Source organism: Choloepus didactylus, chromosome 16, assembly GCF_015220235.1.
Source record: "Choloepus didactylus isolate mChoDid1 chromosome 16, mChoDid1.pri, whole genome shotgun sequence".
In the NCBI taxonomy this organism is placed as follows: domain Eukaryota; kingdom Metazoa; phylum Chordata; class Mammalia; order Pilosa; family Megalonychidae; genus Choloepus; species Choloepus didactylus.
The window spans coordinates 46,886,300-46,899,811 of record NC_051322.1 but is presented as its reverse complement, the minus strand read 5'-3'; the positions used below and the strand labels follow the sequence as shown (position 1 = coordinate 46,899,811).

Below are 13,512 nucleotides of genomic sequence, written 5' to 3'. Positions count from 1 at the left end.
AGATTGTGCACCTTCATTGTACTCTCTGCCTTCTCTTCACATGGCCGTCTTTGCTGTGTGGCTGTGTATTTGTGTCCAAATTTCTCTCTTACCAGGACCCCGGTCTTATGGGATTAGGGTGTACCCCAATCCAGTGTGATAATTTTAGCTAATTACTTTAACAAAACCCTATTCCAAATAAAGTCACATTCACAGGTGGGGTGGTGGTGGATAGGACTTGAACATATCATTTTAGGGGACAGAATTCAAACTACAACAGGTATATAACTATTTCTGTTGTTGTTGAATATTATTTTTTGTTTTATTTTGGAAATGATTTTTAAATGGTTGATTATTTAATTTATGTATGTGTACATTATATAATTATGTAATGTATAAATTATGTAAATATTAATTTAAAGGTTATGAAAGTAATTTGTGCTTCTGAACATAAAAATGTAAAAGAAAAAGAAATTTCCTCCTTCAATTTTGGTTTTCTACCATTCTCCAGGGTAACAATCGTTAAATATTTGAATATTTTTATAGGGTGTGAATGTGTGTAGGGATTGTGGGTATGTATATTTGTATACCACATTCGTTTGCATGCATGCTTTCTCTATTCATAATTTTCTTCAGCTTTGTATTTTCACCCATCGATTCATCTTGGACATCCTTTCATGTCAGTTCATATTGAACTACTTTATTCTTTGTAAGAGCTATGTAGTATTTTATGATGTGTGTGTCACTTAGTTTAGTTAGTCACCCTCTCTTACACTGTGTCTTGTCTGTTTGTTGGAATTTCACATGATGCTTCATTGAACATGCATGATGGGCTGTGGATTTCTGTAAGATAAATACCTAAAGGTAGACTTGTTTCAACAAATGGGACCACCTGTCTTTTATTTAGTACTGCTAGGTTGCCCTCCAAGTTAAGTTTGTACCATTTGATATAAAGATACTTTGTTGTGATGGTAGAACACTTAGAGGGCCTGGGTTTGAATCCCAGCTCTGCTTCTTACTTGGGAATATCCTGGTGTATGTTATTTAATGTATCTTTGCCTCAGTCTCTCATCTAACAAAGCAAACAAAAAATATCTACTTCCACATGTGATTATGAGGATTAAATGTTTTAATGTAAGGCAAGTTTTTAGAATAGTGCCTAACATTTTTCTACCTCAGTGTATTTTCTAACATTATGTATTAGCTATTTTTATCACCATGAGGATTTTGTAAGGATTCCTGAGATGTGGAAATTTGGGACCTCAACTGATTGCTGCTTCAGAATGTTATTCTGAAAAGAATGCTGGTTTGACCATAGATTTTCCTGTTGTCCATTTCCATGTGGGTAAGGGTTTAATCTCCCATCCATGGATAAAAACACATATTGAGCACTTTAATTTTCATAATACAGTGTTAATCCTGCCACCTGCAAATTTGGTTTTCAGAGTTTTTATAGCTGTCCATAGTTAGTCGTAAAATACAAATAAACTCCAAGTTGTCAGAGCATGTAATCTTGATTTAATCATATTGGATATTGAGACTACTTGGATTATTTTAATTGATATTCCCAATTTTATTTTCATTTTGTGTTTAGTTTTTTATAGAAGACTTCACAGCAGAACTTAGGTGTGTTTTATGTTTGTTTTTGTGGAAGTCTCATTGAGGATATTGTCCCCTACCACCCAGGGCCTCTATATGAATTTGTAGAGTTTGAAGCTAGAAAACTTTTATCTCCTCTAACGAACTAATGTTGCTATCATTTAGCTAATTAATGAGTGTTAACTAACTAACGTCTGCCTCTGCATTTTAACTACCATGAAATTTGGACAGCATTCTAAATCAGTCATGGCAACTTTATCATCTGACATGATTTCTCAGTTTTGAAACAGTCCAATGTATTTGTATCTTTTATGCTAGTACAGATTTTTTTTGAGGAGGTGTGATAAGGAAAGTGATACAGAAAGAAGTTATATCCACTGTGCTTTTGATGGGACAAGAGATGATGAAATACAAGCTTGATGATAAACAGAGAATCTGCATATATGATCAGGAAGTGTTGTTGATAATCATGGGAATTATCACAGAGAACAGGAGATTCATAGAAAGCTGCACTTGTGCAGTTGTCCAGTCTGCCTAGTTTCAATTCTTGGCTCTACCACTTGCTAGCTGTGGGCCTTTGGGCAAAGTTAAGTGAATTCCTCTGTGCCTCAGTTACTTCATCTGTCATCTGTAAAATGAGGGCAATGATGGTTCTTATATGGTAGGGTTGTAGTTTTGAGCATTAAATTAGTTTATATGCATACTAGGACAATATTTGTTGGAAAGTAACTGCTGTGTAAGTGTTGGCTACTGCTATTTCAAAAACAAAACAAAAAAAAAAAAAAAGGAAAGGAAAAAATTTGAAATCTCAGACTGTTGAGCTTCATTTCAATTCTCAGCAAACTTCTAGAGTGGATTACTAAACAGGTGTCTGTGAGCATATAGAAATGGAAGTAAGGATCCCTGGAAGGCATTATGGATTCTCTGAGTTAATTCATGTCAAACTAACTTAATTTATTTTTGATAGGATTATTAGATTTATACCTCAGGAGGATGCCTCTTGTTGGAACGACATTTCAGCCAGTCTTTGACATAAGCCTATTATGAATTCCTTTTAGAAGTGATGGACAAGTGTGAACTGGGTGACAGTGTAATTAAATGAATTTGTAGCAGATTGAACATCTATGGCAAAAGTATATTGATTGACTATTCACTATCAATCTGAAGTGAGATCCCAGTGGCAACCACAATGCTTGATTTTCCATTTTCTTGTTCAGTTCTGTCATGAATACTTCGGAGAAATACATCAAAATCATGCCTGTCAAATGTGCGGACTTCACAAAATAAAAAGGGAAACTGAACAATTGGACAACACAATGATGATTCCAAAATAACTTTGTAAGTTTGAACAAATGGCCTGTAGCTCCAAAGATGAAATTTAACTGGCATATGTATTTCTCAGATTTGGGGATGCCACAAAATTTCGCTGTTTCCTTGGATAATCAGATATTTGGGACTATTGAGATTTCAGAAGCTACAAAAATGGGTTAAGTACTAGTACATTAATCAAGTGTGCATTTATGTCTGTCAAGTTTGGAAATTACAACACAGAATTATGGATGTGATTTCAGAAGCAGATGTTGAAATATCTGGAGGTCTTAATTGACTGCCAATGTGAGGTGGCTGCTTAAAATGAGTGTCATATTAGGTTGTATTGATATAATTTTAGGAGAAAGAGGAAGGGAGGTAATAGTTTTACTATATTGTGTTTTGATCAAGCTGCATTTAGAATATTTATCAATAGTATTTAGTTCATTTATTCTAATGACTATAATTCTTAAAGGCATGTTGTATTTGAAAAGACATTGGCAAACTGAAGAATATTCAAAGAAGGGAGAAGTGGATGGTAGAGCATCTGCAAACTATTTTATGTGAGGATAGATAAAAAGTACCAAGGATCCATTATCCTGGAAACAAAGGAAAACTTAAGGCCTAATAGTATTTTCAAACATATGGCAAAGAATCATGTGCATAACTTGTTGGACCCCATTTTGTAACTTTATGACACAATTGCTTATAAAATGAAATGTTTAGAAAGTGCTTGTAACTTAATATTAAATAATTGTAACATTCAAAGGCAAAAACTAGGATTACATGATAGAAATATGAAAGGGGAATTTTTACTTTGATGCATGGAAATCGATTCTAATAATGTACGCTCTGAATAGAAAAGACTGCCTGCAGATTTCTGTGGTGGAAGGATTTCTTTGCTTCTCACTAAAGAGAGAAGAGTATCATTAAACAGGTATAATTAAACACTAATTAATGACATACTTTTTATAACAAGTTTTGTATACTTCAACATTTAAATAATTCTTAGTTTTTCTTTTCTACTTTTAGAACATTGTATGAATTTTGGGCCTCTCACTTTCTATTTTCATTCTGTATATATAGAAAAATGCCTTTATTAAGTGTGTCAAAAGTTCAAGAACTTACTGAGGTACAGAAAAGTTGCCAAAATCCCACAGGAAATTACAGGTCACCTCTTGGTTCCGTAGATGCTTATCTGCAAGCTCTATTGATGATCATTTTGTTTGCGAGTTCTAGGACTCAAAATTCTGTCACCTGTGCTCAGCTTTTATGACTTTGGGCAACTAAAATAATTTTACTGTAAGACAGAATTTCCTGCTGATGACTATTATATGATGCTATATATCATAACTGATTGAAAGCTTGTTGGAAGTAAGTTGTTGCAGTTGATACCCTGTAGTGTGCTATCTTTGTAGGTATTAGAACAAGTGTTTGAAAGTATGCTGTGTTGTCTCATCCCTCTTGTTAAAACCGAAAGGAAGTCTTTGGAATCATGAAACTGGGCTTCTGTGGGGTGCATGTTTACCTGTGAATCTGTGTTGGAATAAGTTTGGCAGAGGTCAGGTGATTAAGGATGGGAATATGTGGCTAACCTGATTTGTAGAAATCCTGGTATAATTTACCCAGGAAACCTCAAAGAAGACCATGTCTAATCTCCATCATTTTCTTTTAGCCCTTTTCTGTTTATTAAAAATATTCATGCATTTCTAGGCTATACTCAAGTATTTTTTTTTCAGCCGGGAGTATTAGCTAATGTTTATTAACTCACCTTAAAATAATATGTGCTTTACATTCAGCTTCCTCATTTAGTCCTTTATTAAAAAAAAAGGAAGTAGGACTTAGGGAGGTTAAAATATCTAAAATCAGCTTATCTAAGATCTTGTATGAAATCAGCTAGTAAGTGGGACTTCTTGGTTGATCTGATGCCAAAACTCATAATCTTCATTATTATGCTATAAAAATGTCAAAATATTGAGCAGCTCAAAACATCTTTTCCAAAATTGACTTGATCTTTATTTAGTGAAACCTGCTTAGTAGTGCCACTCGCTGGGGACACAGAGGTGACCAAAAAGAGCAAAGTCCTTAATTCACAGTGCTCACAGCATAGCAGGAAGAGTATCATTAAACAGGTATAATTAAACACTAATTAATGACAATTGTGACAGGTGCTATAAGGGACAAGTCGAGTTTAAACCATTGTCTGAGGTAGTTTGTTCTTAATTGTGCCAAAGTGGGGTTTATGGAATAGATATTGTATGTAATATCTTGACTTTAGGCCCTCAGTCTGTTAAAGTGGTGTGCTCATGGATGAGAAACTGTTTAACTTTGTAGAAAAAGCAAATATCAGAGCACCAAATGGGCTGTTCCCTTCACTTTCAGGCTGTGAGGCCATGGGCACATCATCCTCCCAGACTGCTTTCTTCTGTGTGAAGAACCGCTGATTCTCAGGGCTGTTATAAGGATACTTTTTGAGTCTTTTTGAATCACACATTCAGGAATACTGCAGAGTGTATAATTTCCCCATAAAGTGTGTTAAAGTACACAGAAAATTTTAGCATCATCTTTAAACCCTTAACTAGTAATCACATATACAAGGAGTAGAGGGCAGCCTTACTGAGCTGATACTGGGCAGTTGGCAAGGTGTTGTCACTTTTAACATGGTTTTTTTTTCTCATCTGATGTTTTATCAAAGTGGCATGTACATTTGAGGTTTCTCAAGAGTGGATGAAATAGGGAATGTTAAATATTTGAATCCTGCAGTCTGTCCGTAATTTATGTAAAGCCCCTAGAGAGGGCTTAGCACAGAGTTGTTTAATAAGGATTAGCTGTTCTTGTATTTAAACATTGTCATCATTAATACTATCATGTATACAAGTCCCGTTCTTCCACTTACTAGCTTTTGTGACCTTGGGCCAATTGCTTCACTTCTGAGCATCTCAGGAAAGATGATAATACCTCTTCTGTGCATCTCACCGAGTTGTTGTGAGGATCAAATGAAATAATACATGCACTGTGAAAGTACTGTGGCAGTCATGGAGTGCTATATGATGGCTTATTGTTGTTATAACCCCAAAATTGTTCACCTACATAAGACCTTAATCAGAGAAATATATTAGTGAACTGCCAGTGCAAATAAAGGGAAGATGCATTAATGTAAGAAGAGGGGAGAGTCTGGGAATCGATACCCATTTGAGGCTTCCACAGGTGTGAACATATCATTGAAATGGTTCTTATATTGTGGAGCTCTTTTAAATTTGCAATCAAATAGGTAAGGTCTCTCAGAAAGTTTTTCTTGGTGCCTGAAGGGCCAAGGTTTGAATCTTCAGATGAACACTAGTCTAATGTGTGTGTCTTAGGTATACTTTAAATGACTTTTCTGTTTGTAATCTTGAGTAAGCCTTAAAATGTTTGAGAGACAGTATTTCTGGACCAGAAAAGTACTTAAAGACTGTACCTAAAATATAGAAAAATGCATTCTCCACATAACCAATGCCCCTCAATTATTTGGCTCTCCTTCTTTTATCTGTAGTGCTATCTTGTTATTTCAAGCTTTTTTTCTTTGTTTTGGTTGTTTTTTGTTTGTTTGTTTGTTTGTTTTTTCTCCAATTTGGGGGAAGAAGTAGTCTGGGGAAGAAGGTTTCTGGGTTGAAATGGTCTTGTCTCAAAGTTTCCGAATTCAGATGTCTTATAGTTGGTCACGTAAGTAAATACAGCAAACCAGTGGTTTATTTGCCAGTTTTGTACCTCTGTTTATCTCTTCTGAAAAAAAGATGAGGCTCCATTGTAGGAAGGTAGCAGATTGTACACATATGCTTTATGTTCCTAGTCATGTTGACGTTGAAACCCATTGAGGAGTAGCAACTCAGGAAAGAGAAGGTTGATGAGAACTGAACAACATTAGTGCATGAAGCAGAAGTGTGCGAGATGCAAGATACTACTCTTAGGGAGGGAGAATGAAGTGGAATCACAAATACAGCTTTAGCACAGTAGAACAATTTGTTTTAAAAGGAAAGAAAGGACACATTTTATAAAGATTGAGCACTGTGACAAACTCTGATGTGTGTAGAAGAAACAGTGACATCTGGCCAGTGCTTTCTAATTATGTTGTAAAGTTACAGCAATGAAAACAGCATGGTGTTGGCACAATAATTGACTGAAAAGTCAATGGAAGCTAGTGAGATCTCTGGAAGAGCCTCAGGGACAGTTGTTTTCTGTTTATACTGTAGACCCTAAGGATGCCCCAAAGCATCTTAACCATTACTGGGAGAAAGTACTGGAATCTCTAAGCTCTCTCTTCTCTGTCTCAACAAGAACAGCTCTGCTTTTGCATGTTTTATATATTGGGTTCCCATATTTATATATTGATTTCACATTAAAAAACATTTCCATTAGTCTAGCATTTCGTATTAATGTATGGTAGCGGATGCCTCTCTAACCAAGTGAAGCTTATAAAACAAATTATGTTGGAGAAACTTGTCTTACTAATTGGAGGTGGGGGCTTCAGGTAGTGCTTCACCTCTATGTAAAAAGATAAATTCCAGATAAATTAAAAACAAAAAATATAAAAGTCCTTGAAAAACTGTTGGTAGATATTTGTGTGCTCTTTGGAAAGAAGGAATTTCTATACATATAAGCAGTAGAAGTCACAGTGGAAAAGACCAAAGACTGACAGAGTTGCTCATGTGAGAATAGAAAACTTTCCGTATCTCCCTAACAAATCCAAAACATAATCAACAACAAGGAATAAATATCTATTATTAGTGTGAGAAACAGTGAGTATTATTCTTAATGTGTAAAGAGCTTTCTTCATATTAAGAAAACCAGAAATAAGTACCGTATTCCATATGATATTCTCATGAAAAAATCTTTAGCCTCATTTGTATTTACAGAAATATAATTAAAATAATGGATTACCACTTACTTTGCCTACTAAACTGGCAAATATTACCAAAAAGTTCATGTTTAATACTGGCAAGGGTATGGTGAGAGGCAGATTCAGTCTTTCCTGGTAGGAGTATAAGTTATTAAAATCTTTCTGGAAACAACTGGCAGTGTATCAAGAGACATGACAAAGCTCACAGTCTTTGGCTAAGTAATATTATTCTAAGCATATTACTTTCATATTTCCTCACAAGTTTATTATTAATCCAATCTTGAAAACAACATAATGCCCGTTCTCAGTGAAGAGTTAATTTTGATGCTGTTTTTGGAAGAATTCAAATTACATGTAGAAAAGTAAGACACCTAACAATATGTACACATACTATATACAATATTAGGAATTAGATTAAAATAATATGTACAAATATAAAAAATTGAGAAGGAAAACAAAAATAATAATAGTGATATCTCTTGGTTGTAGGCTTGTGAGTTCCTTTTGTTTCCTTCTATTAGATATGAATTCGCCTTTTTCCAATTTTTACTATCAGAAAACAAGGTTATATGATTATTTTCCATTGTAAATATTAAAATTGGATTGCTATTTTGTTCACAATTAAATCATTATTGTGCAAACCAATGTGAACCTATTTTGATTATCTGAAATATTTATTGGCCCTATTTCTAGAATACATTTATTGTGACAAATAGTGTTAAAGATTGTGAATCTAACACTGTTTGCTCCCTTTCCTGCTCTGTTACATCCTTGACCCATTCTCTAAAAAGATGGGTACAATGTGGAAAGCAATTGGAGTTACTTGTTAAATTCTAAAGAATTACCACATACCATAAAAATATATGCAAATAGCAGTTGTCTTTGAAAATGTCAAGGGGGATAATCCAGAGTGTAATGCTGTAGAACATATGAAATTGCAGTGCCTCAAGGTCAAGAGATTGTCTGAAGAATGGAAAGCTGTTTGATCTCAGGTTGGAACTGGTAGCTTAGGATGCCATTTTACGGAATGTGGCATCTCCACAGGGTGGTGTTTTAGCGTATGGCTGTCTTGTGAGTCTGATTCATGTCTCTGCCATGTGTCACATTATTTTGATGGTATCAATGTTTTGTTCTGTCAAGCTAATCTCTCCCTATCTTTTATTCTGTTAATGTTCAACACAGCTAGTTCAGTGAAGCTTGTTCACACACAGGAACCCCTCCTCTTTCTGTCTCTTTTCTCTGTCTTGCAGGAACTGAGGGTGGCTTCTCGTGTTTTGTGTGGCTTCATCATTTCCTTCCTGCCTCTCATCCACTTCATGATGTAATTCTTGGCACTTTTACTTCCTTTGTAGAGTAGGATGTGATGTCATAGAGAAGGGGACAGGGCTATCCAAATTATCTCAGTTGCTGGGAGGAGCTGCCCAGGTGTGCTGAGGGGCCTGTACTCAGGAAGAGAAACAGGGAATCCTCCACAGTGAGTAACCCCACTTTCAAGTGCACCCAAATTTCCTTTAAACCATTATCCAGTACAGTGGAGTTTTCTCTTTGGCCCTTTCTAGATTTAATCAGTTTGCCTTTTGAACATTCCCAATTCAGCTCAATTCCCTTTCTCTCCCTTCTCTTTTTTCCCTCTTTCAGCCATCCTCTGCCTCTTCCTCCACTTTCCCTGCTCTTGGCTTGCTTACGTGTCTACATCTATGTCTATTGACCTTTTTGCACATATCTTTTACAAGAGACCATTAGTGTTCCCAGCGTGCCTTTCATTTGGGGTGTTGCCCGCCATGTATATATCTGTGTCCACAAACACCCACTTTCAGTAATTCATAATTTTGCACTGTTTACTTGCAGTTCTTATTTTTAAAATTCTGTCAGCCTTTTTTTGCACTCATTTATGTCTATTGCTTTTTCTTTTCTCTCTCTGATCTAATATTTTCTCCTTTTCAGCTCTATCACCAAGTTTCCTTATTGCCTTTTTTCTCCCCAATATTTTTACAGTTTATTCCTCTTCCCTATACAGCTATGCCCGTTTCCTTTTTTCCCCTTTCCTAGTCAGCTCGCCAGTGTCCTCTGTGAGGACCATTTCCCTTCTTTCCTGTTGATATACTTGTTATAGCCCACAGATCACTCTAGTGTAGTTCATGTTTCTGTATTCTTTAAAAAACTATCCAACTATTGACTAAGGAACTCATGAGAATTGAGGGAAAAAATGGGAAATTGCCTGGGAACTTGAGAGGGGGGAACAGGAAAGTGGTCTTAACTGGTAAAGTGAAAGAGGGACAAGCTGTATATAACTCATTGGAGAACCATGATGAACAGAGCCTTTGGTAGTGAACTAGTCTAAATTTGGCCATTGGTAGTAGGTGAGACGCACAGTGCTATTTTGAACAATTTCGGAAGCTTTTTCAATTTTTAGTTTTTAGGGTGACCCTCTTAATTCTAAATAATTATGGCCCTTCTAGTAAATACTCATAAATATTTGATCTGTAGAATGTCTGTTATCTAAATTATGCACATGACTTGTGCATGAAACTCCTGTACAGCATCTTTAAGTAGCAGTGGTCTAACCTTGGAGGAGGTCATTGTGAGAATGTATGTAGACTTGTTGCTTATACCCAGATGTGGTCCCTGTAGGCCAAGTTGGTGAGAAGTATGGGAACTGCTGCTTACTGCTTCCATTACATGTAGTTAAGTCCCTAAATAAATAAAGAAACTTGATTTCCAGGGCTGATGTCTAACGCCTATGGAAATAATCAACCATATCCTATGTGCTCCCCTTTTTGCCCTTTGTTTAAAAGAATCCTACTCTTCTCCTCACCCCCAAATAAGTAGGGTAGAAGAGGAGAAAAAGAAAATGGAACTCACTCCATGAACCAGAGATGGGCTGAATGGGAAGAGGAAGGGGCTTACTGGAAATTAACTGGAAAGGCAAATGAAAGGAAACTGAGCTGAACTGGAAAACACACTATAATGAGTTGCATGGGCTCCTGTGTGCTTCTTTCAGCATTTTGACCATGAAGCTTTCTCTTTCTCCCTCTGTCTTTTTTTTTTACTATATGCATACAAAAGAGGTTGATCAAAATATGAATCCAGTGAGGTTGTTTCTGTCCAGCATTTTGTTCCCTGCTATTGATAGTATTAAGGCTCTATGTTTCCAAGGTCCTGGAAACTTAGGAAACATATTGTCAGCCTGAAAACATATCTACCAAAAAAATTAGCAATTTTTTTAATGTAAGGGAATTGTGCATTTATTAACTTGATTTCTTTAGGTTTTACATTTCCTTTTTTGGTGTGTATGCCTTTGTGACATTTTTGAATACTGGCCCCTATACTTTGCAAAAATTGCTGTAAGTGTTCAGAAAAAATTACATTCTCACTTTGCACACCTGAACTGTATGATGGGATTTCATTTTGACACAAAAACACCTTCCCCTTTTAAATTTTAAACCAACATTGCATGATTCGCTTGTTTTATGTTTCTATGTGTCATGCAATAATCTAGGAATCTAATGTTTATTTTTTCTTTTTTAGGCACTAGAAAAACACCCCAACTCACCAATGACAGCAAAGCAGATATTGGAAGTCATTCAGAAAGAAGGGTTAAAAGAAACAAGGTCAGTATTTGTATTTAAAAATTTTCTCATTTCATTGATTAACAATTGCAAAGCAATAGGTACATACAGATTTTGATAATGTAGTTGACTTTAAATGAAGCTCCTACCTGCAAATCTTTAGTGGTTACCAAATATTTGGCTGACCTAGAATTTCCTCAGAACTGCCTGTTAGCTTAATACATTTTGTTAAATAGATTGATACAGAGCGTACTTTGTTAGCAAAGAGCAGCACTGTGTGAATTAGCCCCTTGGAGTATTCCTTTTTGTCTTTCACATAAAAGGAGATTATATTTCTGAAAGTGTGAGTAGTGAAAGAGAGCACTTTTATAGGCTTAATAGATAGATCCCAGGATATAAAGATAAGCTCACTTTCAAATTTACAATTCGCAGTACAAAAAATGAATATGATTGAAAATGTAGTCCTCTTACACTTAGACCTCCTGTGCTTGGAGTGTCATTTATCAACTGTTGATCTTTTCAAAATTTTTCCTTTTAACTGCTTTATTGAGATATGATGCACATTCCATAAAATTCACCGTGTTAAAATGTACAATTCTTTGGCTTTGAGTTTATGTTCACACAGTTGTGTAATCATCACCACTGTCTGATTTTAGAACATTTTCATCATCATAAAAAAGAAACCCTTTATCATTTTTACCCTCATTCCTCCCCTCCACCGCCCCTGACAGCCATTCATCTTTCTGTCTCTATGGCTTTGTCTATTCTGGACATTTCATATAAATGGAATCATACAAAATGGCTTTTTCTGGCTGACTTCTTTCATTTAACCTACTGTTTTCAAGGTTCATGCATGTTGTAGGATGTATCAGCACTTCATTCCTTTTTATTGCCCAGTAATGTTCTGTTGTATGGATATACCATATTTTGTTTATGGTGATCCTTTATTTTTATTTATTTATTTTAAAGGTATAGTGTTGACTTTTAGCCAGAAATTTAGGGCCATGTCAGATGATATTTATCAAGGAGAGAAAAAGAGGTTAGTTAAAGGATAAACTAACCTAGAGTTGTCATATGTGAGTGTAATCAGCCATGGTACAGAGGATGCCCTTTTGTGCAGGAGATTGCAGCTGTAAGCCATTGAGCAAACAGTGGTTGTATCTTGGTGAAAACTAAACCCACTGAGGTACCTTTTGTGTGGTTTAACTGATATCAAGGTAGTACTGAGAAAAATGGGACAGTCTCTTGAGGCAGACTTCTTTTCCTAAAAAAGTAGATATAACCCCTAACTCCTATAACCATAACGTGTATTAACATCAACCTCTAGCCGTCTAAATGTGCCTTCTGCAGGTTAAGATCTATGAAGCCACAATTTAGTGGGGTATGGAATGCCTAAACTCACATTTTCATCTGTATTTTGGAGAATTGTTTCTGCCTGTTCTCAAGAAATAGCCTGAAATAATGTAACTATGTTGGGTTTACAATAATTGTTCCCCCACAAAGTGGAGGCAGCAGTGGGGAGGGAGTTTCTGATGGTGCCTAACGTTTCCATTAAAGGAGATTCTTCTCCTAAACCAGATGTCGGTGTGAAGAGTTGAGACACAAAATGGGGAAGCCTGGAGATTCATTTGATCCTTGTTCTCTGTCAAAAATCCTGAAAATATTTATGCCATTGAGGAAGCACTTGAAAATATTTGTGCCATAGCCAGCAGAAAAGAGGGGGTAAAAAAAAATCTAAGGATATCAACTCCTGTGGAATGTGGACTTTGTGCCAGAGGAATCTGCCCACACAGACCTAAAAAGTGTCTTCTGTAAGCAGACATTTGAAATTTGTTCATTAAGATATTCTCTGCAGGAGTGAGATGCTGCTGTTGGTTGTCATAGACCTTGAGGCCATGGCACCAAAGGACATTTTAATTACCCTTATTATTGCAACAGCGTTATTTCATAGTTTGGAAAATGCTGATCTTTCCAGAATGATGAATTAAAGGAATTTAAGCATACATTGTTAACAAAAACAAAACAGCTTCTTAGAATGATTAAAGAACATTGAAATGGGAAATGCTGCCTGTTCCTCTAAATGCCCTGAACCCCACCCTATACCCTCCGTTCCATTATTATTCCTTTCTATAAAGGGAAAAAAGTTCCATTGTTACAGATACTGAAGAGCTAGTATACTAA

At 35.8% G+C, this 13,512-nt stretch overlaps 1 protein-coding gene across 4 annotated transcripts in view; it reads left to right on the top strand.

The window, feature by feature from the left end:
• The window catches only part of ASXL3 (ASXL transcriptional regulator 3), a 174,632-nt gene that overhangs the window by 26,549 nt on the left and 134,571 nt on the right, over nucleotides 1-13,512 (top strand). For 2 of the 4 annotated variants that reach the window (XM_037806046.1, XM_037806048.1), the window contains exon 2: nucleotides 11,291-11,373. In XM_037806046.1, coding sequence (XP_037661974.1) covers nucleotides 11,291-11,373 — 83 coding nt within the window. Of the gene's footprint in view, nucleotides 1-2,540; nucleotides 2,917-11,290; nucleotides 11,374-13,512 lie in introns of those variants that run through there. The other 2 variants (XM_037806047.1, XM_037806050.1) reach the window with 2 other exon arrangements.